Source organism: Phaethon aethereus, assembly GCF_964289735.1.
Source record: "Phaethon aethereus genome assembly, chromosome: 3".
NCBI lineage: Eukaryota > Metazoa > Chordata > Aves > Phaethontiformes > Phaethontidae > Phaethon > Phaethon aethereus.
This window is the reverse complement of record NC_138576.1, coordinates 2,369,875-2,394,637: the sequence shown is the minus strand read 5'-3', so window position 1 is coordinate 2,394,637 and position 24,763 is coordinate 2,369,875. Positions and strand designations below refer to the sequence as shown.

The window sequence follows — 24,763 nt, the reverse complement described above, 5'->3', positions numbered from 1 at the left end:
TCAATGACGTGTTTTCTTCAGCAGCAAAATGAATGGAGGGGTTTTGTGTCATCCCCTCCAATCTGCTTTTCCTTCCCCTGCACCACCAGCTGCTATCGCGCTCCCACAGCACTAATCACACCCTCCCAATCGTGCCAGGACACTTGCCATCTTTTGGGAGAATGGGCGTGGATGCTGGAAACCAGATCACTGGAGTTTTACACTTAAACCAGAAAAAAAAATAATAATGCCAACAACCGCCAGCCAGCTACAGGAAACAACGCCTTCTTCTGATCACCAGCCTCAAAGAGGGAAGACTGGAGCGATTCAGCATTGTAAAGACATCATGGAAACCTCTTCAGCTGGCCTTGACCCTACGTAAAATATTTAATGTAGCTGCATCCTCAGTCCTCTGCAGGCTACATGGGGATGAGACTCCCCTGCTTCAGACTGTTTCTCAAAGTTTATTTATTCAGCGTACAAAACATTTGTGTAATTGCAGCAATCTGCAAACGTAAGTAAGAAGAGATGAGACAAGTGAGAGAAAAATCTGGAAATGGATAGCTACGCTGTTTCCTAATGCTTTGTGTCGGTACCACTCACAGTATTCTACCGATCCCGAGACACAGTCTTTAAGCACTTTGTTCAAAGTTGCTCAACCAACCAGCGGCATAGCCAGGAATAAAATCCTAACCTCTCTGGGGCTCTACCTGATAGATCATTCTGCTTCCACAATGAAGAGACAAGAGGCAACACATAAAAGCTGCAACATGGGAAATTTTGACTAGGTCTTAGGAAAAAGTATTTTGCCATGCGAGTGCTCAACATTGTGCAACAGGGGCCCAGAGGTGGGAAAACCTCCAGTTTTGGAGATATTCAAAACTGAATGAGGTAAAGCCCTGAGCAACCTAATCTAACCTGGTCCTGCCTGAACAGATGATCTCCAGAGATCACTTCCAGCCTAAATTGCTCTACGACTGTACTATCCTGTGACTGTCCCAATGTTCAGAAGTCATGCCTTAGCTTTCCTTTGCCTTAATTTTTATTCTGGTTATAAAAATCTAAATGTATCCAAACCAAACTTCTGAAAACTATGTAAATGTTTGGTTAGCAAAACTAAGCAAAGGCAGGTGCGTCCACTAATACTACACTGAACATTCATGCTCCTCTGCCAAGTATGACTTCTCCAGGAACAGGGAACATGCAACTTGTTGACCCAAACACAAGGTCCTCCATTAAGACACAGATTCTAATATAAGACCCCTGTCTAGAAGCTGTAAAGAAAACTGAAAGCCAGGAAAGCTGTGCTCCTTACTCCTCCGAGGACCTGCTGTATGATCTCCAGCACGCCTCAGCCTGTGAACCTGAGGTTCCGCCTCTGTGAAATGGAACCAGTAAAACCCACTTTCATGGAGTGTGATAAAATTCTCAGATCACTACTGAGTGCTTATAGAAGTCCTTTGAAATAACTGAACGCAAAGAATGAAAGCCTTTCAGACATGTTTATTTTCTTAGCAATGCCATTTACAAAGCTGTATAAGTGAAATGTTCAGATGCACAACTTGGATTTCATACCTCAGCTGGTGGGAATTTAAGTTTCAGACATCTGCATTTAGGTTTGAAAATTGCATCGACTGCCACATTCAAGTATGGCAGCTCCGAACAACACAAGTTATAGAATGCTCAAGAAGAAACCTACTACTAGTTGAGAGCACTACATTTGTTGTAATAGCCATAAAATGAGATTTGCTGAATTTAGCAGGAAATGTTGAAAACTAATTGCAATTGCCTTTGGAACGGACACCACGATCAGCTCCTCACCTGGCTTTTGTATAACTGCGTTACAGGCGTTCGCAATTTCTTCTCTCTTTGCCTCATCTGGATATTGATTCTCATTGAAGTAACTGCAAGGGGGGCAAAAAAAAAAAAGAAAGATTTTTTTTTTTTTTAAAGCAATCAGAGGATGAATGCTCCAAAGCAGGTTCACTAAACACAGTTAACTTATGCATCACTCTTACAGACTTAACACAGACACAGTAAATTCTCTGTAATAAGGTAGTAACGGCACGCGCTCATATCCACATAGAGTGGATAAAACTTCCCAAACGCCTCAGCTAAAGGACTATTATCTCAGCATTTGCAGTTGTCACTTCGGCATTCGGAATATTGTACCAGGAGATACAACAACGTAGGCGATGCCATGAATATCAGCTAAGACTGTCAAGTGAAGCATCATGTCAGAAGACATCATAGGCCAGGCCTCTGCCTTTTTTTTAACCATTTACTTCAGTTTTTTCCTGACATATTCCCAGCACAGGCAATATCCTGCAAATGAAGGAGCTGTTCAATATTTATTTTGATGCCTGGGTTAATATATACACACATACATACTTGTATAGATCCTGCACACACACACAAATACTGCATACTTGAGACACATATGGTATCAAGATTGTACGGACAAAATTACACAGTAATTCAGTACGATTTCTAGTCAGACTAGTTTTTTTAAAGCGCAATTTAAAAATTTTAAACCTTCCTCAGAACAACATATCAAGTATAGCATATTGTAACAGTATTTTTTCTGAATAATTGTGATTTAATTGTACTTTATATGCAGTAAACACCCTATAAAAGTTAACCTGTTTTCTCTTTTACTTCATTTAACTGCTTTACAAATTTTAATGAACTGATTTACATTCTACAGAGCTTATCAGATTTACATTAAAAAGAACAAAAAGTCTTATTTACTTCAATGAACTCTGATAAGCATGCCGTAAGCAGGGAGTACTGTATTTTTTCTGTAGATTGTCCGTAATATATAATCCGATTGTCCGTAATATAAGAATTCTTTGATCAACTTTGCTCAGCAGCAGTTCAGCTGTTGGACAGCTGCTCTGTGTTTGAAAAGAAGGTACTTCCTTTAATTGCAGATCATTTGGTAGTTGGGAGAGTTAGGCATATTTAGGCAATTATTATTTTCCATGGTCATATTTCTCCTCCAGCGGATCGGCCCCAGCACAGTTACTTTATGCGGAAACCTGGATTCTGTTCCATACAGCAATTTTTTCTGTCCAACTTGCTTTTGAGTAAGTGGTACTAATGCAGATCTCGCTATTTCAATTCCCATTTATTTCAATTTACCGTAAATACAGATTTTGAACATTCAGTTCGAATTTTAGGTACCACTTCTTCATCCCATTGTTCACAGTGTTATTTACAGTTGCAGCTATGCCCACAAACGGAGTCCTATTTCAACGTTGCTACTCATTGACTAAGAGAAATCACACATTAGCACAGCTAGTTGCACTGTTGAGGTACTTCCACTTGATTTGCTAGCTTAGGGAGCAAACGAAACCACAAAAATAGCTCCATCTTCACTAAATGAAGGGCAGACTATGCCTCTACTACCGATTTGGGCTTTGGAGGCAATCACATTTACACATAAACATCCACTACTTCTTCCCTGGACGTCTGAGTTGCTCTTATGAAGTAAATCCAGAGAGACTGACCGTAACTGCAATTCCCACTGAGCTTGAACCCACTCTGAAAAACAGCTGAGATACTTGTCATTAGATCTGAAGAGGAGGACACCTGGTTACACTTACTTTCTGGGAAGCTTCAAGTACGTAGCACTGTCAACTCTTGGCACTGGCACCAGCAGGAACGCTCCCTGAACTGTCAGTAAGAGATTTTCTTTCCCCCCTGCTTTCAGCGGTATCCCCAGCCTCTGGGGATGGCACTTGTAAAAACATATTCTCTCCTCTTCCAGACATATCGTCCCTTCCATTATTATATCCTTTAAAGTGATATGTGTGTCTGTCTGAATTTTCTGATAAACTTCTGTTCAAAGGGGTCGTGTTCTGTACAAAGGGTTTTTTTTGAGAATGAAGAGCTTGAAAAACAGACCAGAAAATGCTTTTTCTAGTAGTTAGTGATGGAAGCAGAAGCTCAGGATCCCAGTCCAACTGCCTCATGACCACTTCTCTGCTCTCCCACCTACAAAATAGGGAACTCTACTCTGCCCAGAGCCAGGGACTATTTCCTCTTTTTAAGTGCCATGAGATAAAGGAACATCATGACACCGCAGCTGAAAACTGGTGTACTGTTATTTACATGAATATATTGTAAGATCTGGAGGCCTTGTCAGGAATCCAGGTCATTACTGTGTGTACAAAAATTAACTTGGCAAATTTTGGTAGCCGTAACAGCTATTGCATGGACTCCCTTTTGCTGAACGTTATTTATTTTCTTTATAGATACTTGTCAAAAGTCATGAACAAACACCACAAAAGAAACCCCATAAAATTAGAAACCCTGATGGCTCTACACAGTGATGTACTAAAACCAGAAGCTGAAAGCCTGGTATCGTGCAATAATATGGATCTAGACCACCTATGGTCACAAAGTTGCTAGACAATGCTTAATGTTATGAAAGAAATGACAAAATACGTAAAAATAAGAAATGGTGTATACTTGAGCTGCCCATTCTTATGTTGATGCAAGAAACTGAGACACCAATTAATGAAGAAAAGACAACACAAGAGCCACCAGTGATCCTTCTCTTGGCACGTAACTAAATACTATCTTTTTAGCAAGTCACTGACTGCCATACGCTTTTGCTGGCTCTAACGAAAAAGCTCACATTTGCTAATACTAACAAAACTCAGGCTCAAGTTTACAATTCTCCAGGATAACAGGAAATCTCCCTGTGCTGGACCTAACTTTCAGAACTGGACAATGAGTGAGACACCTCTTCTGGCAAACGAGGAAGTTTTCTTTGTGTAGTTCAATTGTTTTTGTGATTTAGAAAAAAGTCACTGCTGAAACACTAATTCTTATCTTAACACATTTTCACAGAATCGTAGATTCTTTGGGCTGGAAGGGTCCTTTTAAGGTCATCTAGTCCAACCTTATTTTACAACTGAATAAGCTATAAACATTTTTATTTGATTGGATCCAAACATATTTTTCATCATTCTGAAACATTTTCTTTAAATTCTAACGCAAATTTCTTATCTTCTAATGTAAGTGTCTAAAAGTTTCTACAAGAAAAGTGATTACCACTTGAAAATCTGAAATTGTTTTCATCCTGACACCCTGTTTTATGAAAAAACACCAAAAATTTCAGAAGTTTTCAGGCAGCTCTCCTGGTAAATAAGACGTTTTCACAGAGATCACAAAGCTAAGCAGGTACCAGAGGGGAGGCGGAAGGCAACCTCCTGAGTACTTAAATTCAGTTTCTGTAGTTGGCACAATGCCTGCCGGCTCATTCCTTATCCACATTAATGACGTGCCTCCTCCTTGCCTCACACATTCAAGCTGCCTATAAACTTGTCCAACCCTCAAGTCGTGCTCCTCAAAACTGTATCATCTCCTCAACTTCCCCGATAATATTCTCCTCCATCACCATACTGTGCTTTTAACCTTTGACAGAGTGCAAGCTGGTTTTATTAGAGAAGAGATCATACTCAGGAGTTTTCAGTCGTAAGGGAAAAGGTCTTGTAGCTACAGGTAACCAAAAACATACACCCTCAACCCTAAGAGCCAATTTTCATCCTCAGCCTCCAAATTCTCCGTATACACCCTCTACCAATACATTCATGTTTCATTCCCACCACTTATTTCAAGGTCTTAACAGGACTGCTGGGTGATATACCATGGCACAAAACACAACACTTAAAGTCTCCCAACGTTTCTGGAAAGTAGGTGAGAATAACTGAGTTTTCAAGCTAGAGAAGCCATTGAAAAATTTCAAGACTTCACCATTGACTCTTTTAGTTTGCTCATGTAGAAGTTGTGAAAACACTGTGAATTTTTTTACTACAGTCCTTGCTAGAAGGAAATAAATTAATCTGCCTCCAGTTCTGTTTCTTATCAGCCAGGTATACCCTTGCTACAGAACGTGGGATGTCTGAATTTCTCTTCACAGCTACAGACCACAGCCTGTTTACAATCTGAAAAGTTCCTGAAAACTACAGATGAAGAATATGAAGCAATATGAACTTAAAAAAAAGAGCAGACACAAGTCAATCCTGCAAAGGCACACTGCTTTCTAGACAAAGGGCGGCTGTCAGCTGAACACCTCCGATGAAGAAACCAAATGATCTCTTTTGTAGAAAATGACAGTGGAGGATTAAAATGAAAAGTGGCCAAATAATTTACACGAGATGAGAATCCATATGATGGTAAAGAATGTAGATATCCTTGAAGCGGTTTCATTTCAATAACACTGAAGCCTAGAAAAATTGCAGATTCAGAGAAACCCTCTTTCTTTCAGGGATAATGTGTTTAGGACAATGACAGAGAGAGAATCCATCTCAGCCCCGGGCTCTGTAATGGAAGCAAACTCATTCCCCCCTCCCTCTTTACCAAGGTGCCCCTATCTCAACTCCTGCAATAGCTGCCAATCTTTTTTTGCTTGGCTGTACGGCTCCCGTTATCCAGGCTTAGCTATCAGATGCATTAAGCAATGCCTCAGTAGTGTTCCTGATAATCCACAGTGGAAGTTTTGCTGCTTCCTATCAGCTCACAGCTGCCAGGGAAGTGTCTGAAACAACCCAAGCTACGGAGCAGCGGAAGGACGCCCAGGTTCGGTGCTTTTTCATAGGGCTGGATGTCAGACACAAACAGATAAAAACCCAGCACTGCTCAAAAGACCCCAGCTTGGGGAAAGGCTTAGTTTACAGCATGACATAATGGTTAAAGCTTCGAAGTGTGGAAGTGATTCAAAGCAAAGAGGCTCAAATGTGTTGCAGGGTAACAATTCACCGCAAGTCAGCTGTTACGGCAGAATTACACCGGCTCAAGGTGAGGTAATTCAGGTATGAGCACATCAGGGCAATCTCACTGAAAGAAGGATAATTTACCTTGCAATTAACGGGAGGTAAGAACAGGCAGGTGGATATTTATTGAAGAACAGCGGACAAGCTGCAAGTTCACCCCCTCACTTAACTTCGTATTTGTGGCCCCGGGTTCCCACTTCCACCAGTCTGGGAGGCACCTGGAAGTGAAATAACCCAGCACTCTTGCCAGGGCTCTAACTCCTCCAGCAAAGACCACCTTCCCCGAGACTCAGGCTGCAGTCCAGCTTTAGACAATTTAAGCACAGACTGAAAGGAACGGTCCTAGCCTCTCCCTTCACTCTGTTTTTTGGGCAGGTTTTCTGCCCGACTGCATCTCTGGTCCAGCCTGCCACACATGCCAAGAGCAGTGGTTGCACAGCCAAGAGAGACGGGCAGGAGACGGCTGAAACACACAGCTGGGACCAGTTCCTTCAATGGCAGCTCACACACATCCTCTTCAACTGATGCTAAAAGCAAAGGCTGAGTGATGGGCTCGGCGACTGGCCCGGGGACGGATGGAAAAAAAGAACTGCCCATTTTCCCAGCTCCCGCTGACCTCTGTTGATGAAGAGAAGATCTTGCTGCAACCAGGGACTGAGCTCCCTGCCAAACCCTCTGGTGTCTCAAAATACACGAGAGTGCAAACTGCTCTTTTCTCTTCGATAAGACTGCCTGTAATTTCAGCTCCCTATCTAGTTCCCCTTCAAACGGTACCTCTGCTTTCCACTGACAATTTACATAAAATACTCAAATATACTTACCTACTTTATCTCTCATTAGTATATTTATCAACATAGTATTACCCAGTAGCAAGAGGTCATTGTTTCAGTTTCTGCGGCTTTTAACAGAACTATTATTCAGGCTGTCAAATCAATGGAAATATTTCTGAAGTTAGACTGTCATCTGTGCCTGAGATCTTATCTCTGCATGGCATGAGACAGACTGTCAAAGAAGTGACATTCAAAGCATAATCTCGTCGGAAAGTGTAATGACTAGTTTACTTCCCAGTAAATACTGGCCAAGAATATCGCTAATGCCATTTTCAGCGAGGTCAACAGATGACACCATCCATTTTATCTACTGATATATCTACAGATTCTATAATAACTGCATGCGTGTCAACTAAACAGTTCACTCCACAATATATAGCAAAGTCATTTCTATTCTAGACAGCAAAATTAAAGCTCAAATGTACCCTCTCCACAGATAAACTCTGATGGAGCTGAGAATTACACTGAAGACACCATCTTCTCTTTCCCTCAGGACTGCAAAATGTAACCACCGGTTTAGCTGCTACGGGAAACATCTGGAGAGCCACTTTTTCCACTTGAGATCAGCCAAGGATGAGAACTACAGCTCTCTGGATGCGAGCAGGTGAACTTGAGTCTAGACATTCCTGCAGTATCAGCTCAACTAGACCTTCCATCCAGGCAAAAGACCAATTTAAAAAAAAAACAAAACTCAAAAACCCAGAAAAACCACTGATGAACACAATTGCTAGAGCTCCCTACTCTTTTCCCTACAGCACTGTCCTTTAGTCAGGGGCTTTCATAGCTCTATGGATTTTTAAGGATTAAAGAAAACAACCTAAGACTCTGGCTTGACCTCTTCTACAGCACTGACCACAGTTTTCTCAGCAATTCCGGCATTAAGCCCAGATCTTCTGTCCAACCTGCAGAGATATCCAGTCCCAACATAAAAATTTGGGATTTTATCCAATGCAGAACCTACCATAATTTTAATTAAGCTTTGGAACCAAACTGCAAAAATCCTCATTCTTTAAAAATCTGCACCTCATTCCTAGCTTGAGCTTTCAACCCCAGGGTATTGCCATACTCCCTGCCTGGGGAGAGAACAGTGTTTAAGCCTCCAACTATAAGAGATGTTTCATTCTTTTCATGGGAAATGCAGATCTAGTGGAGAAAGCTCAACAGGACTAGATCACTTAAAGCACCACACATATATAAACTGTTAATTATTTCGCAAGTCAGTATGTGTTTGTATACATAAATTGCATAGTCATTTCAGCACACATTAAAAAACTTGTACAATAGACCCGACTCTATTCTGGTTTTACAAATCAGCGCCTAAACCCCGAGACAGTAATTTTACTGATGTTTCTTAGCAGAAATCTATTCTGCAATGTAGATTAAAAGGCCAGAAATATACCTTTCACTGGAATACGTAAAACTGTATGACCTTCAAAAGCTACTACAACATCATCAAGTTTCTTGGTTTTTAAAAATCATTTTCTCAGTATTTTGACAGCGGTTTCAAGCACCAACACAATCCTATCAAGCTATTAATATTATCCTAAAATTTGTTTAAAAACAAAATTAATTGATAATAGCTCTGAAAGCCTCATACTTGCCAAAGATAATCTATGCCTCCTAATCTATAGCACCCTACTGTCGAGATAATTAACAATTAAAAAAAGAATAGTTAAGACATCGGAGGTGGCGATTTACTCTTCCTTGTAATTGGATTTGGTGATAAGAGTATTTCTGAAATTACACAACAGCTCTCTTCCGAGTAGAAAGGTTTGGAGTTTTTAAGCAATTTGAAAGACACAGGTACTTTCTGCTTAAGGCACCTTGAAGACACTGACAGCAGACAATGGCTAAAATTTTATGACTATCCTTAAGCGTAACAGTGTCGCAGACCCGCCAAACACAGTTAACTACACTGTTCAGAAAAGAAAAGCAAAAAAAAAAAAAAGAAAGATGGGAAATGTTTTAAAGCCAGCAAGTAACAAACACATGAAGACATGAAAAAGTGAGAAGTATTCTGTAATATTTCAACAACGGGTTCGTGTGAGCGTACAGCACCTTCAAAGCTCTTCCTAACAAGGCATCTAAGCATGAATAATAGTATCTCTTGTTCTCCTTTATTTACTTCCAGTATTTAAATTGAGACCTACACACTACAGGAATATTTATGTGCATTAAATCCTCTGGACTTAACCGACAGACAAACAAGACCTTTATGAAGACAACAAACATCTCATCTATATTTTTAAACTTTCTACAGGGGATGAATTATTAAAGCTACATCCTCCGGATTAGCTAGTTCTCACAAAGCAAGCAAAGCTAAGGCAGGATCAGTCCATGGATGAAACATCTCCAAGAAGTGACGAGACCCTGCAGAAATAAGCCCTGGGACTTCAGTAAGAGCCCACCCACTCGTAAGAGTTGTTTTGCTGCTTGGTGACCCACCTTTCCAATGAGATGTACTGTTATCAACCCTGTGGTTATTAAAGCTACTACTTGCAAGACAGCGGAGGATTCCAAGGCTTTATGTGGCAACACAAATAAATAGCAAAGTGTATGACTTGGATTTTACCTTACTCATCCCAAATATCATTCTGTACTCTCTTGAAGAAAATAGTAAACTCAAAGTCAGAACTCAGTTTTCTGCTCATTTAAAGTAAGGTGTTTCTAGAAGAATAGCCTATCTGTGCCTAAAAAATTGTGCTTTAATGGGAAGTTCAGCACTGGATCACACAAAAAAAAAAAAGTATGTACAGAATGTCAAGTGTAAGCAGCAAGGTCCCTCAGGTTGTTATTAGTTTAGCACCAGTAAGGTCATGTTTTTCAAAATTTTATAGTCCTTCTGGCTATGAAGCTTGAAGTCTCACTTTGTCCTATGCCTCCAGGAGAGGAAAAATACCAAACATGAGATTTGTGATAGAGCTTAGTATGAACTGGCAATTTGCAACATAATCACTAGCATTTCCCCTCAAAGATCTGCAAGCTTTTATTTTCAATTTCCAGTATTGGACCAGACTCGGGTCTGCTCAGCTGAGCAGTGCACAGGCAGCCACTATTGCCGCGGCATTTTGAGAAAATAATTCGGCTCCGTACAAGTATTTTTTTCCTAAAGCCCAGTATCTTCAAGATCTGGACCAGAACTATTACTGTATTAAGTGCTGTTACAGACACAAAGCAGAAAAAGTTTTTTGGTTTGGGGTTTTTTTTTGTTGATTTTTAAAAATATCAATTTATTCACTGCCTTGCAAACTAGATGCAATGCAACAGATGGATATAAGCAAACAAGAACAAGAGATAAGGAATCAACATAGGCCAGCATGCTAGCTGATTAAGCTACTGTGGTGCCAAGACCAGCTTCATGAGGTTCTTTGTAGACATCATAGCAAAGAAGAAGAAGGTTTATGGAAAGTTTTAAGCAATGAGGTAGCTTCGTGGATCCTTGAAGAGTACTACTTCTCCAGTCTGGCAGCAGCAACGTCTTTTTCTTTTCTACAGATTATTCAATGACCATTCAACATCCACAGGGAAAGGAAAGAGCTGAGTTTATTATCCAGCTTTTTATATATTTTTTTGCCTGTAAGTCTGTGAATAATTACCTTGGAAATAATAGGCTGCCGAGGACTCAAAAGTATTACTTCATTAAAGAACACCCATCATGCTTTGTATTTCGAGAACATTACCTACAACCAGATCATAAACTCCTTAAAATATTCTGAAATTGTGTTCTTTAATCTCATTCTTTAATATTGTTAGAAGAATTTAGAGGTAGAGGAACAGCAAAGTTAAGAGATACAGACACAAGAAACCAACTGCAGAGCTGTGAAATGAATCTGCAGCTCCTTACTCCTAGATTTGTGCTCCCTGTCATGAGCCATGCGTTTTGCCACGTGCTTCCTCTTAAATGTCATTGCCACTCTACCTCAGAAAAGCCAGGTTCCCTGGGGACAATCCCATCTCTTCAAGAAGCATGACTAAAACAGTACTAGTAGTAATGCTCTAAGAGCAACTGAGGAGTTGTTGACTGTATGTCCTACATCTAGATCATTTTTGGACTCCAGGAAAGCATTTGATACAGCCCCAATGGGAAATGACTCACAATCTTGGAAAAGACAAAGATTTGTATAATTATGAGATAAGGTAGAAAGGAAACATATAACTAAGATCTGGGCTGAAAATTTAAAATCATAGCTTGGAAGCTGGCTATCAGTGATATTCCTCAAGTACCATCTTTGGAGTATCTTAAGAACTAAAACACTTAATGATCTTGACACAAAATCTGAACATGGTAACGAAATCTGATGATGACAAAGTCAGAAGCCACGTCAATACAGGGAATTGGAGTATCATAAAAAGTAACAGACAAACCTAAGGGCAAGAACTAAAAGGAAATTTAACAGTGCAATATGCAAGGTCATACACTTTGAGAACTGCAACAATAACTCGTATACACAAAAAGATCATCAGCTGGAAGTAGTAGAAAGATTGTTGTCTGTTAAGTCACTGTAGTATGACCAAAAGACACAATGCGACAAAACCACCAAAAAGACAAAGCCTGATATAGCTGAGGATGCCAACTATTTCCAATCCAGAAAGAAAAGCACTAAAATACTTGCACAAGACCTCACCTGGACTACATACAATCCTGGTCTCCAGCATTCAAGAAAGATGAATTTAAAACTGAACATCTTTGAGAGCAATCATAGGATGACAGTGGAATGGAAAGCCTGTCTTGCAAGAGATACACCATGTTTTACCTGAGCAAACCTCAGGGCAGAGATGAGGTTATGGTTTACCATAAATGCACGAAGGGGGCCAACAGTGGAGAGCAGAAATGGAGGTAAGGATTTATTTTAGTTAAATAATACTACTGATCCAAGAAGGATGGGTCACAATCAATCTCAGGAATATCTAACCACTGACACAATAAGAGCCTGCTGGGGTAGCCACCTCCCTACGGGCTTCTGTACCTTTGGCCAAGATGGTGAATTTAATCAGTTTCTGAGAAGGATCCAGTAAAGGTTGACTGAAACAAGAGATGCTGGGCCTGAAACTGGAAGTCCCAGTCCAATGCTCCTGTGATGCTCCCGTGAGAATATCAAGGAGCATTTAGAAACTGAAAGAGCGCCAGCCTATGTACATAATAAGCAACAAATCAGATGACTTTTTCTATATGTTTTGTACTTATGTATCCTATTTTCTCATTCTTAGTTCTTTATAAGGAAATCACATTTAAAAAGCTCTTTGGAACACATCCATGTCTTCTATTCTGTTGACAAGAGTTCCTCACAGACAGCACAGAATTCAAAACAAATTAAAACTTATGCAACTTCCAAAGGAAAAATCAAACAAAAAAAGGTCAATTGTGCTATCCTGGACTACAAGAAAAAAAAAAAAAAAAGGATAAAAAAGAATCTAGGATGTGGTTGTGACTTTTGTGGTTAAAGCCCATATGGTTCTCTGATAAAGCACTCTTTTTAGTCTTTTTAAAGCACTCCACAGTCTGAGCAAGAGTCCATAAATACATGATGCAACAGACTTACGAGTTTTACTTAGGCATTTTGCTCCCTCACTTCTCCTTGTATTTACTCTGTTTATTACTTGTATAAAGACCTCACATCTGTTACTAGATGGCAGAGAGTTTGCTTTCACTGAGGTAGGTTTGGACTCTGTTCAGAGACTAGCTGCAGTGACAGTCAGGAGGAACACTTTGCATACTTCTAGAAACCAGAAATGGGCAAATCCAACAGTGCTTCGAGCTGGCTGGTGCTCACGTATACTCCGTGCCGACAGCTGGCTGCATCAAAGCAAGAGGTCACAAGGTGCCAACCTGACTACTAATTCCTTCCGAACACTTTCCAGATCACGTCAGAAGTTAATTTTGTAATTCACTTAAGTGGGTTTATTCCATGGATAATACCACATCCAGGTCAGGAAAACCTCACTGTGAGCGATGACTATCCTTTTAAGCTGAACTTGGACCTGGAACAATCCTCCTTGGCTGGTCAGGGCTGTCTAGTTCTTTCCCCGGATTTTAAGCAGGCTGAAAAAGAGCCAAAGCAGGAATGATCACAGCTTTATGGTCACTTGTGCTTGTCACCGCCCAGGGAGCCGTTTGCCACCGCCTTGTCCGCTAAACTTCGCAGGAGCCTGCTCACAAAGAGTGAGTAAACTCCCCAGCTTTTCTCAAGCTCCTTCAGTACAGAGACAGCAGAGCGTAACTGTTACACTCTCGCACCAGAGCACACCCAGAGACGCATCACCTTTACGTGGGCTGTAATATGATCAAGAAATTTTGTTCCAGACAACCTACAGTGAACGGTCGTTACAAAACGGCTACACAAAATATAGACTGCACGCGCCGGGGTCCAGTTCACACAGTTGCTGTGACAAGAATGCCATGACTTTCCCTACCTCCCGAAATCATGTTAACGGGTAAAAAAATAACGATGTAGCTAATTAATATGAGCTTTTTGTTACTATTCGGTTCTGCGTACTTGAAACACAACAGTCACAGGAAGAAGAATCCCACGAAGGGTTACAGAAAGTCTAGTGTTGGCATAGGAGCAAGCTCACAGCGACAACCCACAGCACTAAACTTACACGTTTACACTGTCCTTACAGCAAGCAGCATCTAGAGGTCCCAATATGATTGTGGAGAGCCCATGCGCTAGGCTCAGTGTATGAACAGAATACAAGCCCCCGGCTCAAAGAAGTTGTGACCTAAAATGACTGGCATTAAGAGTTACATTAAATAATGTTCTGGAAAGTGAATTATTTATACTGGATTCAAATAAAGCAGGTAATTGGTGAGAATTTCAAAAAATATCGAAACAGTCCCATGACTGAACTTCATTTGCTATCTTTGCAAAAAAGCAGGGTAATGCACATGGAAAAGAACAAATTCAAATTCCTCATGTAAATGACTGGTTCTAAATCAGTTGTAAACATTCAGGAAAAAGACACACACATCATTGTGGACTACTCAAAGAAAACATACTCTCAACCAATACACAAAAGTGATCAGCAAAACCCAGATGTTAGGTTGGAGGTCAGAGAACAACAGGAATCAGATTCAGCTGCCTGTATAAGCTGGAATATTCACCCTGGAAATATGGTAATCAGTTCTGCTCCTGCCCCTACTCACCTACCACGAGTCACTAAAAACTGAATGTAGAAATAGAAACGGTCCAGAGAAGAGTGACAATGAATGTTATTAGGGGCAAGGAAAGACCTGCCACCTGTGAAGAGATAAGAGGAGGACTGTTTAGTTCAGAGATAAATAAGCAGCATATTAATAGCAGTAGATACAATGAGTGATGACCGGAAGGTAAATGCAATGTTCTTTCTTTTTCTTTCTCAGGATACTCAGGCAAAAGGGACCTCCAACTTTTTAAAGACATTTTAGCATATAAAATGAAACTAGGTATAATTAGTTCTCCCAAAGTACCCTGAAGACCTTAGCAGGATTTAGAAGGAATTACATATTTATGTGAATAATAAGAATGCCCAGAGCTGCAACAGAAGGATTTAAAAAAAAAAAAAAATCAGGGTAGGAGATAAGAGCTTTTGTCCACAGCCATATGATTGCTAACCACACGTGAACTAGTCACAGAATGACAACCACCACCATCATCACCACCACCTAGATTATTGCTGAGCCTTGAAGCTTCAGCCACACACCAGAACTCAATGGCGCTGGTGCCGTTCAAGCTCACAGCGCAACGTCAGCCCTTGTGCCAGGGACAAAAGATGGAGCTGGAAAAGCCACCCAAGGGCAAAACAGCTGCTCTTGACCAAGGCTGACCCAAGCAGATATCAAGCAGCTTAGAGTTCACGGTGCTCTTCAGAGCTGCCATGTCAGACTCATGTTTTCCTAGTAGGAACTCAGGTTGAATTGACGTCGCCTCTATACCTCCTCTCCCCATGGAATGCCCCAACACAGCTTTGCATGCTGAGGATGGCGACACGAAATCACTGCAAAGGCAAGCAGGGCAGCTGGATGTTGCACACGTAAGCATTCAGGGCTATGCTCTGAAGTATGGGGCCTGTGAGCTGGGACATCCCTGAAGGAGCCAGGAGATGTTCTTAAAAGCAAACAATAGGTTAGAGGTAAATTTGGCCTTACAGATCCTCCCGTATGTATGACACAGCTTTGATGCTATGAGAAGACAATGTTATGACTCAGGATGAGATCCTGCTTCTCACCTTCATGAGAAGGTAGACAGAATACTGAAGTATCTCAACTGGTTCTGGAGAAATGCAGGAGAGTATCTGGACTAGAGAAGAATTCCCATTCTTAAAATGTGGGTTTACTGCACCAGACAGTGCTGCTGCAGGTCAGATTGACACAGCTCCTTTTGCAAATGTTCATTTCAGTTATTTTGACCTTGACAGATACAAAAATTTTAACTGGAGTCTGCTGCAGGGAGTTGCCACTCTCACAGATCTTTTTTATTATTTAAAAAAAATAGCAGAGAGAGAGAGAACACAAAGATACAAAAAGCACCTGAGCTCCCTGAAAAAGAAAAGTAACTCATTAGGTGCTGGATCCTCCAAGAGACCAGAGTCTGGCGAGCACTTTGGACAGACATCCTAGCATTATATTTTACTGCATGCAATCTGCCAAACAACTGGGATTTGCTTACGGCTGGTTAGAATAGGAAGCTTGCATATTATGCACATCTAAGAGGGAACATAGCTTGATCTAATGCAAAGTAAGAAAGATACTGTGTAGTAAGCATAAAATGGCTGCTTTTGCATTTTATGAAGACATACAGCAATGACCCTGAGCCAAACCACTTGAACCTTCAGACAACAAAAAAGATCTCGCCTGTTTCTAAACGGTAAAGTGAACTTTACTGAATGCCGTTGCAAAGTGCCTGCACCCACAGATCTCAAAGCATTTCACAAGCATGGACAGCAAACAAAGATCCTAAAAAAAACCATCTCCTTCCTACACCTCAAAGGACTTAACGAAGTTGAACCTCCCACTGCAAGTTGCTAACACCTTATGACAGAATAGAAAAAGCTGGAAAATAATGTAAAGTCAGCTGATGTTTCCCTCTGCGTTAAGATCAAGTATATCAGAACCATCCTGACAGATTTTAGCTAATTTGCTCCTGAGAAATATTCCATAGTCTCTGTAGATAACCTGTTTAGTGCTCAACGATCCCTACAGTTAGAAAGTTTTTCCTAACGCCCAACACAAATTTTCCTTGGTAACCCAAAAGTTACAAGCTTTTAGCATCTTGCTCATCCTTTCCTTGGTTTGGCTCAGCCTCCCCAGCAGGTAGCAGATAGTTTACAGCTGAGAACGGCGAGTCACCGAAAGGTTCGATGACGTCCAAGGGCCATAGTGACAGTAGAGCATAGCTCTCGGCACTCCTCACTTCTCACCGGCCTGCAAAACGAACCCAAGGAAGACGAGCAGCATTCCTGAGCCAACCCATGGACATCATTATATTGACGAGAAACTGATGTTCTGTTTCTAACAATGTACAAGCCTAATGGAAGGGGCCGAAAGACATTACTTCCTGCTCTGTTGTCAGCTTGAAAAGGGAGAAATGCAATGAATCCAAAACTTAAATCTCCTCCAAAGCCTTGCACAGGAAACTTAGATCCCCTATGGGGCTGGTATTAAGGTTCTGCTAGAAGACGTAACTAAGAGTAATGGGCTAAAATTAACTAAGAAAATTTCCTAACTGAATTTCAGGAGCTAATAGAGCTCTCGTTTTCCCCAGGGAAGTCGTGGAAGCCCCAGCGCTCAGGAGAGCTGCAGTAATAGCGCTTTCACAATCGGAAGGATTTCTAATAACGCATGTCAGGACTGATACCGCTCAGGGCCAGAACCGTGCACAGGGCTGTGCCGGCCCAGCCCGGCCCCCGCTTCCCGGGACCACTGCAGAACGTCCTTCCTTCCCGAGAGCAGACGTCGCTGCATCTTCAACAGCGTAAGCGTGCAGCTGATGGAAGCGCAACAGGGACTGGTTTTGGCACGGAGATGACCTTCCTCACCAACCTGGGTCCACTTTAAAGGGGCAACAAGAATACAATCTGGTTGAATTAGACCCGTTTGGCAGCGATACCAGGGTAATACATTGCTGCTCCCTGGCAAAAATAAAAGGACACCTCTTCCATTATACCAGCACGACTGGCAGCGTGGCCATGCTTTTAACCGAACCAGGAACTCCTCCAACTCAAACCAAACAGAATCTGAACAAAAAGACGACGACTAAAAAAACACCATAGAAAATATGTACTTTTCTTTTTTTTTTTTTAATTCCCCTTCCCTGTGCCCTCAGTTGTTCACTCCTGTCATCTGCCCTGAGCCAGCGCTGGCACACCCTCCGTGCACAGCAAGCTGAACGATTCACTAAAATGGAGGGGGAAATAAAAAAGATTTCTTTTTCTGAACCAAGCTGAATTGGCCAGTATTTCAATCAGAGGAGAAAGATATCTGGCACAACGCAGGGTGGCAGGAGCAAGGAAACTGAGGAGGAGGAATTGAGAAGGGCGATGAGACAGGATAACACCTAAGGATGAGATGGTGACAAACTGTTAATTCAGCTCAGCTATATCACGAAACTATACGCTTAGTATCTTGAGAAATCTAAACCCATTTTCTTATGTATAAAGTTGCCTTGGATCACAAAGCCAAGGAAACACCTGACTCTGTTTTGCCATCTATGAAATGGGGATAATAGGTGTCTATATCATCTAGTCTTATTTTGCTATCTATGAAAGGGGGATAATAGATATCTATATCATCTAGTCTTATTTAATCTAAATACATCTTTACAAAAGGATGCTTCAAGAGCATAGACAAGTGTTAAGAGTAAAAAAACAGACCCACAAAATCAAACCAAAAAACCCTCAACCAAAAAGCAAAGTCCCTACTCCCTAGACAAACTGAAATACTTTCAACTGATGAATTACTCATTTTGTTTAGAGCAGAATTTACAGTTATTTTAATTTAATCTTTGGATAAAGCATATACTTAAAAAACAACACTCAACTCCCCCCCCCAGTCTTTAACGGCACTCAACAGAAGTGCCTTAAAATGGGTATAGAGTCATTGATTCAGCTGCCAACCTTAGATGTTTTTTTGCCTGAAAAAGAAGATAAAACTCAACTCCAACATACGATTAGAGGAAAAATACAAATCACTTTAAAAAAAAATAGACAAGACAACACAGCTTCATTAAGAAAGGAGAAAACCCTAAGGGAATTTTAAATTTTGTAGTTCTAATGAGAGGGGTTGAAAAGAAGTAGTAAAGAAGTGAAAAGAAAAAAAAAAAAAAATCTGTGGGACAAGATGTAACAAAGAACACAAAACTGAACCAGAAACAGACTTTCAAGTTTAACCTCAGGTTTTCACAGAAAGGACTATTGTTGTCTTAGCTGTGTTCCCAAAGAAGGGTAAGCCACACAACAACATCACCACACAAAAAACTCAGCATATTTCATGAGCAGGAGGCTCAAGAAGAGAACAGGTCAAGGTTGGTATCACTAGCACAGCAGCGAGAGGGAGCTTGCACTGCAGTTGTCTGAACCACACCTAGTCTGCAGTTAAATATAGAACTTTACTTTCTGGAACTATTGCTCCTCTTAACCTTCAGAGCATAAATATTCGGACAGATATTAAAAAAAAAAAAACAACAACACAGAAAGGAGAGAAGGAGAAAGAGACCTGAATCTATTGTCCGAAATCTAAGCCTAGCGACTAATAAACTACCCTGGGAGAATTTCCAAAAAAGCAGTAAAGACTGGAGAATTGAATTACAGAAACCGCAAGCAGCATTCTGGAAATCCAGTATAAACCAATTAGTTTCTTTAATACGCATACCCTGTATGCAGACACTTATGTACATTAGACATTTAAGTATATGTGCTGGCCCTAACTCTAATCTTTATAATTACATCAGGTTTGCACCAATATAATAATTAATTGCACTAGAATTTTTGTTGATTTAAATATTTTTAAAAAGAGAAACTAGCCGTAAAATCCTCACCCTTCTCATTCAGCTCATGGGCTAAATCCTCACTGGTGCTGTGCATTTTCAGTTGGAGAGCCTGCTCCTAGATGCAAATCTCTCCAATTTTTGCAATCGAATTCAGATTTTTTCCTTGAAGTGCTCTCAGCTGGTTTGACACATCGACTTTTAGCAACTGCATTTCTTACCAACTGAATCCAAGTCAAAAGCACGTACCACAATTAACTGATAGAGCAGCCCAAAACTTTGATCCTCAGCCAAGAAATGTTTATACAGCTTCACAGCAACATTTCAGAAGTTTATAGGAAGAAGTAGTTCTGAATTACGTACACAAGAGTTTCCATTAAGGTCTAGATTCAGTCCTCTTACCTTCAGGCTTTTAACTAAATCACCAAAATTAGGTCTAATTGCAGAAGGCTCCTCTTTTGTAGCCAGAGAAGAAGGTGCATGTAGCCCTCATATGAGGTGCATTAGTGTGATGGGATTGTCTTCTGGATCTCTGTTTCTCATTGCTGAATAGCTAGAAGCCTAGATGTACCAGCACTTTACTGAGGTTCCCAAATAAGACGCTCAAAACTAGGTAGCTAAATCCCTGTGTGCATCAACGGTGCATCAAGCTGCTGCAGGACATGCAAACACAATCCAACGAAACTTGCATTTAATTACGGAAAACAGTCCATTAAAGTGAGTAAGATGCCTCCACTCACAGTCAAAACTTAATCCTTCAGAGGAAAATGCAAATTACCAGATAAATGGCACCAGACCACATGCAATGCCAAACATCATTTTAGTGAGCCAAATGCTTATTCCTGACCCTATGGCATTAAGTGAACCTGATCTGCTTGGGCCAGACTGCGAGGAGTCTGGTTACCTTCATCCTGGCGGCTGTTTTGAGTCATATTAGGGCCAAGCCTGGAAGACTCTGGTGACCTTGCAGTGAAATTAGTTAGCTTCTTCCTAGGGCTCCCAAGTGAGTCTTCTCCTCCGACTCTTTCAAAACTCGTCACATAAACCAGCTCATCCTTACAGCTCAGCTAGGCTTATTAAAGTATAACAGTTAAACAGCCATATCCCAAACTTGCTTTATGGTGTAGTTTTATAGTCATACAAAGCTTTTACCACAGCTCAAATTTACTTTGTTCTTGCCTCAAGTAAAACTCCTCAGCCATACTTTCCAGTACCCACACACAAGGCTGTGAAATTCAGTGCTTGCAGTGACCCAGCAAGAACTCTGCAAATTAATATTAAAAGCCAGGACTAAGGCAATGTGGCAGAAGTCTCCATTTACCAGTAGAATAAGAAGAAAACCAGCAGTAAAGACCTTACAGAGCACAAGACACAGCAAACAAAACCAAGAGCAACAAAGAAGAAAGAGGGTAATGAAAAATTAGATCAAGTGACGATGTATTTGCATACACAACTGGAGGATTTCCAATGTCAACACCAACTTGCTTCTTTCCACATATAAAACCAAATTTGACATCTTTCTAAGAGACACATTCCAATCCATCACAGGTTGACTGACTTCTTGAGCGTGTCACAGCAGAGACTGGCTTTAGGAGAGATCTGAAGCAGGAAAGGGTAGTGCTTGCTTGCTTAGCTTTCTCCTCCTGCTCTGCTTCCACAGCACCTAGCGCAAAGGAGTCTAAGGCACTTCATGATTCAAACAGCAAATAATAGTTATCGCACTTCAGGCCAGACGGAAACCGAGAAGGAAAAGACCCATGCCCAAAGAGCTCCAATTCTACTTCAGAGCAAGTACATACTTTACACACACAGGGTTAACAAAGAGGTGGTACTGTCCTGAAGGTATACTGAGCTGGAGCATTTTTGTCATTCTACATACTGCAATCAGGACAGTCATACAAGCATTTCAAAGCGCTGAAGATCCTCTACTGCACATTGTACCACCTGTGCGGCGGGGGACACTAGAAAAACACAGTCCCTTGTACTATCAGATTTCAGGACTTTGCATTAGTTGGGTCTAGCAAAGCAGAAGAGATTTCAGACATTTACATTATTTCCTTTGTGGAAACATTCAGCAAACCTGAAAACATCAGTGCAGTGCCAGGACAGAATATGGAAACAAAGAGTTAGTTACTGGTCTCAGCCCTGCAAAGATGCTGTGACGGCCTGTGGCCACACAGAAGTATGTCCATCTTGTGTGTAAAAGCCTTGGGTCCCTGAGGGAGCTCGGTATGTTGGTCTTAGCTTAGGCAAAAGTAGACACTCTCCTGCTCCTAATCGGTTCCAAAGACCCTTGTGCAAGCAAGAGGAAAGAGAAACATTACAGAAAGGGCAAAAGCACATCCTAAAAGTCTGCTGGCCAAGGACTCCATTAACGGACTTGCAAACCAGAGAGGAGTGTACCACACACAGAGTTTCATCGGGTGCTTTCATGGAAAGGAGGTTCCTCACTCTTGGAGGGAAGAAAATTCCTCCCAGCCATTTAGTCCTTAACAGAAATAAGCATTCATCCCTAAACTAAGTTTGAGTTCACTAGCCCTTTTCTGTTATACAATATTATCCACAAAAAAGACATTACTGTAAGCAGAGGGAAAGGCAAAGCATAGACAGCCCAGAAACCAGGCTCAGAGAGCACTTCGTCTCTGCAGGACCAAAGAGCTGGGAGCTCTAATGATCGCCTGCCACTCTGCATACGTATTTGAAAGACCCACTTTGCTCTGTACTGTTCCCAGCTCATGTAAAAGGCTTGTAAGAGCCTCGTCAGGCCAGGAATCTACCGCTTGTTAGGCAAAGTTCTGCATCCTGAACAATTATAGTGCTGCCCAAATGCCAGTATCAACTATAAAATAACATGATACAAATGAGTAAATAAATCAGTAATTTGGGAAAGGAGAGATGTAGAATGTAAAGAGCGTGCAGACCTCCACCAAGACAGAGCCTGGATTAGGCTAGATCAAAGGTTTCTGCAAAAGCAAAGGAAGAGCTGAACACCAATACTCTCAGACTGCGCCACGGACAAGATGTCTCAGGGCCTACAAAAAATAAGATATTGTCCAGAGGTGAAATAGCTCCTCCTACTCTACCGTTGAGAATCAAATGATTACACTGTTGTTATCTTCCATGATGCTAAAACACGTCCATGAAAATGAAGCTGGTGTTCACCAGAGCAGGAAAAAGGACACTTGTATTGGCTTTAAAATGCCCATCTCCGTAACCCCAAAGTGACATACCTTTCCATAACAGCCAGGCACTCCTTTCTCCATGTGAACCGACTGCCTCGCCGTAGTCTGAAGGTCCCAGAGGTAGCTGTGACTGGGGGAGGCGTCTGTCTCCATTCTGGCTCTTCTATTGGGATAGGAGCGGGTCTCATGCTTAACGTAGCCCCTAAGAATAATAAATACTGTGTTTCCTAGTGGATTAAAAATCATGCCCATTTTCTCACTCCTGCTCATGAAAAAAAGACAAGACAGATGATGAAACCATTCAAACTAAAAAAAGTAAAGCATTATCAAACAAAGACACCTTAAAGATACACAAAGCCAGCTAGCGTTCCCATCCCCAACCTCCAAGCCAAAGAGGTACCAAGTGACCACAGAAATCGAAGGGAGACATAACCGAGCTAATAGCCACTTAGGAAAAGCTGTCCCATCTTTATCAAGAGGAAAAATGTCTTAAAGAAAGGGTGAGCTATGCCCTAGCTAGGATTTATTTAGGTTGCGCTGCTACCTCTTCCGCCACAAAATGGGAAATAGTAGGTTTCTATTTAATTGTGCAGCAGTCTCAGGAAGCAAAATGTAAATTTATACCAAAAGTATTTTGACATGTCTGAAGAGCTGAGTAAACACTTGAAATAGCTCCACCGATAGAAACACACCCTGTGACCTGTGCAAACATGGGCTCCCAAGTGCCAGGTTGCCTGAAAAAGTCACTGAAAGCAGATTAACATCACACCTTTCCTCTTCTCTCCCCTTTCTATGGATATATTTCTCCTTTCAAGAAGCCTGAGCTGGAAAGCTTCAAGCAAGAGACAGGACTTGGCACGATACCTTTATTAAAAGCCCTTTGAAACTTACCCCCGATTCTTTCCACAGCAGCCTCCCAGTTAATAAATCAAGATAAATCAAGACACACTGGGAGACCAATCTTTTGTACATCCCTTGGCGAGGATGGGAACCTGGTATAGGACGTTAGTATGTAAAACAAGGTATGTTCTAAAGGACAGCTTTGTGCTCAGTGACTTCCCCTGGAGGGAAGAAATAGATGTTCTTGTGTGCAAAAAAACTCAAAAAACCCCAGGCATATGAAAAGATAAATCACTACCTATATCCCATATGCACACTGAGCTCAAGTGGAATTCGTGCACTGAACCAGCCTAGATAGATCCAAGAGAAGCAAGCAGCTCTGCTCGTAGGAGGAATACAGTATCGTGCACACGTAAAAGCAGAGCTGAGACAGCAAATCCCTCTGGGTACACAGACTTGCTCAGAATGGTTAGGATTTAATCATAAAAACATACTGTATTAGTGAAACAACACTGCCTGTTTCATTTAAAACAGAGTAAAAGGGTTAAAGGAACTTAAAGCTTAACCAATAAACAAATTCCTACAGTTAAAAAGCAAGAAATTAGCTATTTATGCATTTGGCTGTGTTCATTTCCAGAAACGCACAATGAGTATTTTCCATATTGCCAGGAGCTTGCATGTGTGTTAGGTAGTGGATCCCAAAATAATCTAAATTATGAGGCTGAGGGGAGCCCTCATCGCTCTCTACAACTGCCTGAAAGGGGGTTGTGGTGAGGTGGGTGTTGGTCTCTTCTCCCAAGTAACCAGCGATAGGACAAGAGGAAATGGCCTCAAGTTGTGCCAGGGGAGGTTTAGATTGGATATTAGGAAAAATTTCTTCACCGAGAGGGTGGTCAGGCATTGGCACAGGCTGCCCAGGGAGGTGGTGGAGTCTCCATCTCTGGAGGTGTTCAAAAAACGTGTGAATGTGGCGCTTCGGGACATGGTTTAGTGGGCATGGTGGCGTTGGGTTAACGGTTCCCAACGTTAATGATTCTATTATTCTGTAAATATTTTACCCAGGAGAAGCATATAGGAAGTGAAGGCCACAGCCTCTGCCTTGCATGCACAATGGACGGCAACTCTTATTACACTCTACTGTGTAGGCTACTGAGCCTACACAGATTACTTAGTTTTACTGACACATG

The 24,763-nt window shown here is 41.3% G+C and overlaps 1 protein-coding gene across 1 annotated transcript in view; it reads right to left on the bottom strand.

Annotated features, from left to right (window-relative positions):
• Positions 1-24,763, bottom strand: part of HMBOX1 (homeobox containing 1) — a gene marked incomplete at both ends in the record, with an annotated part of 113,309 nt that overhangs the window by 6,178 nt on the left and 82,368 nt on the right. The window contains 2 exons of the mRNA XM_081997536.1: positions 1,801-1,883; positions 22,785-22,938. Of these exons, the coding sequence (XP_081853662.1) occupies positions 1,801-1,883; positions 22,785-22,938 (237 nt within the window). The remainder of the gene's footprint in view (positions 1-1,800; positions 1,884-22,784; positions 22,939-24,763) is intronic.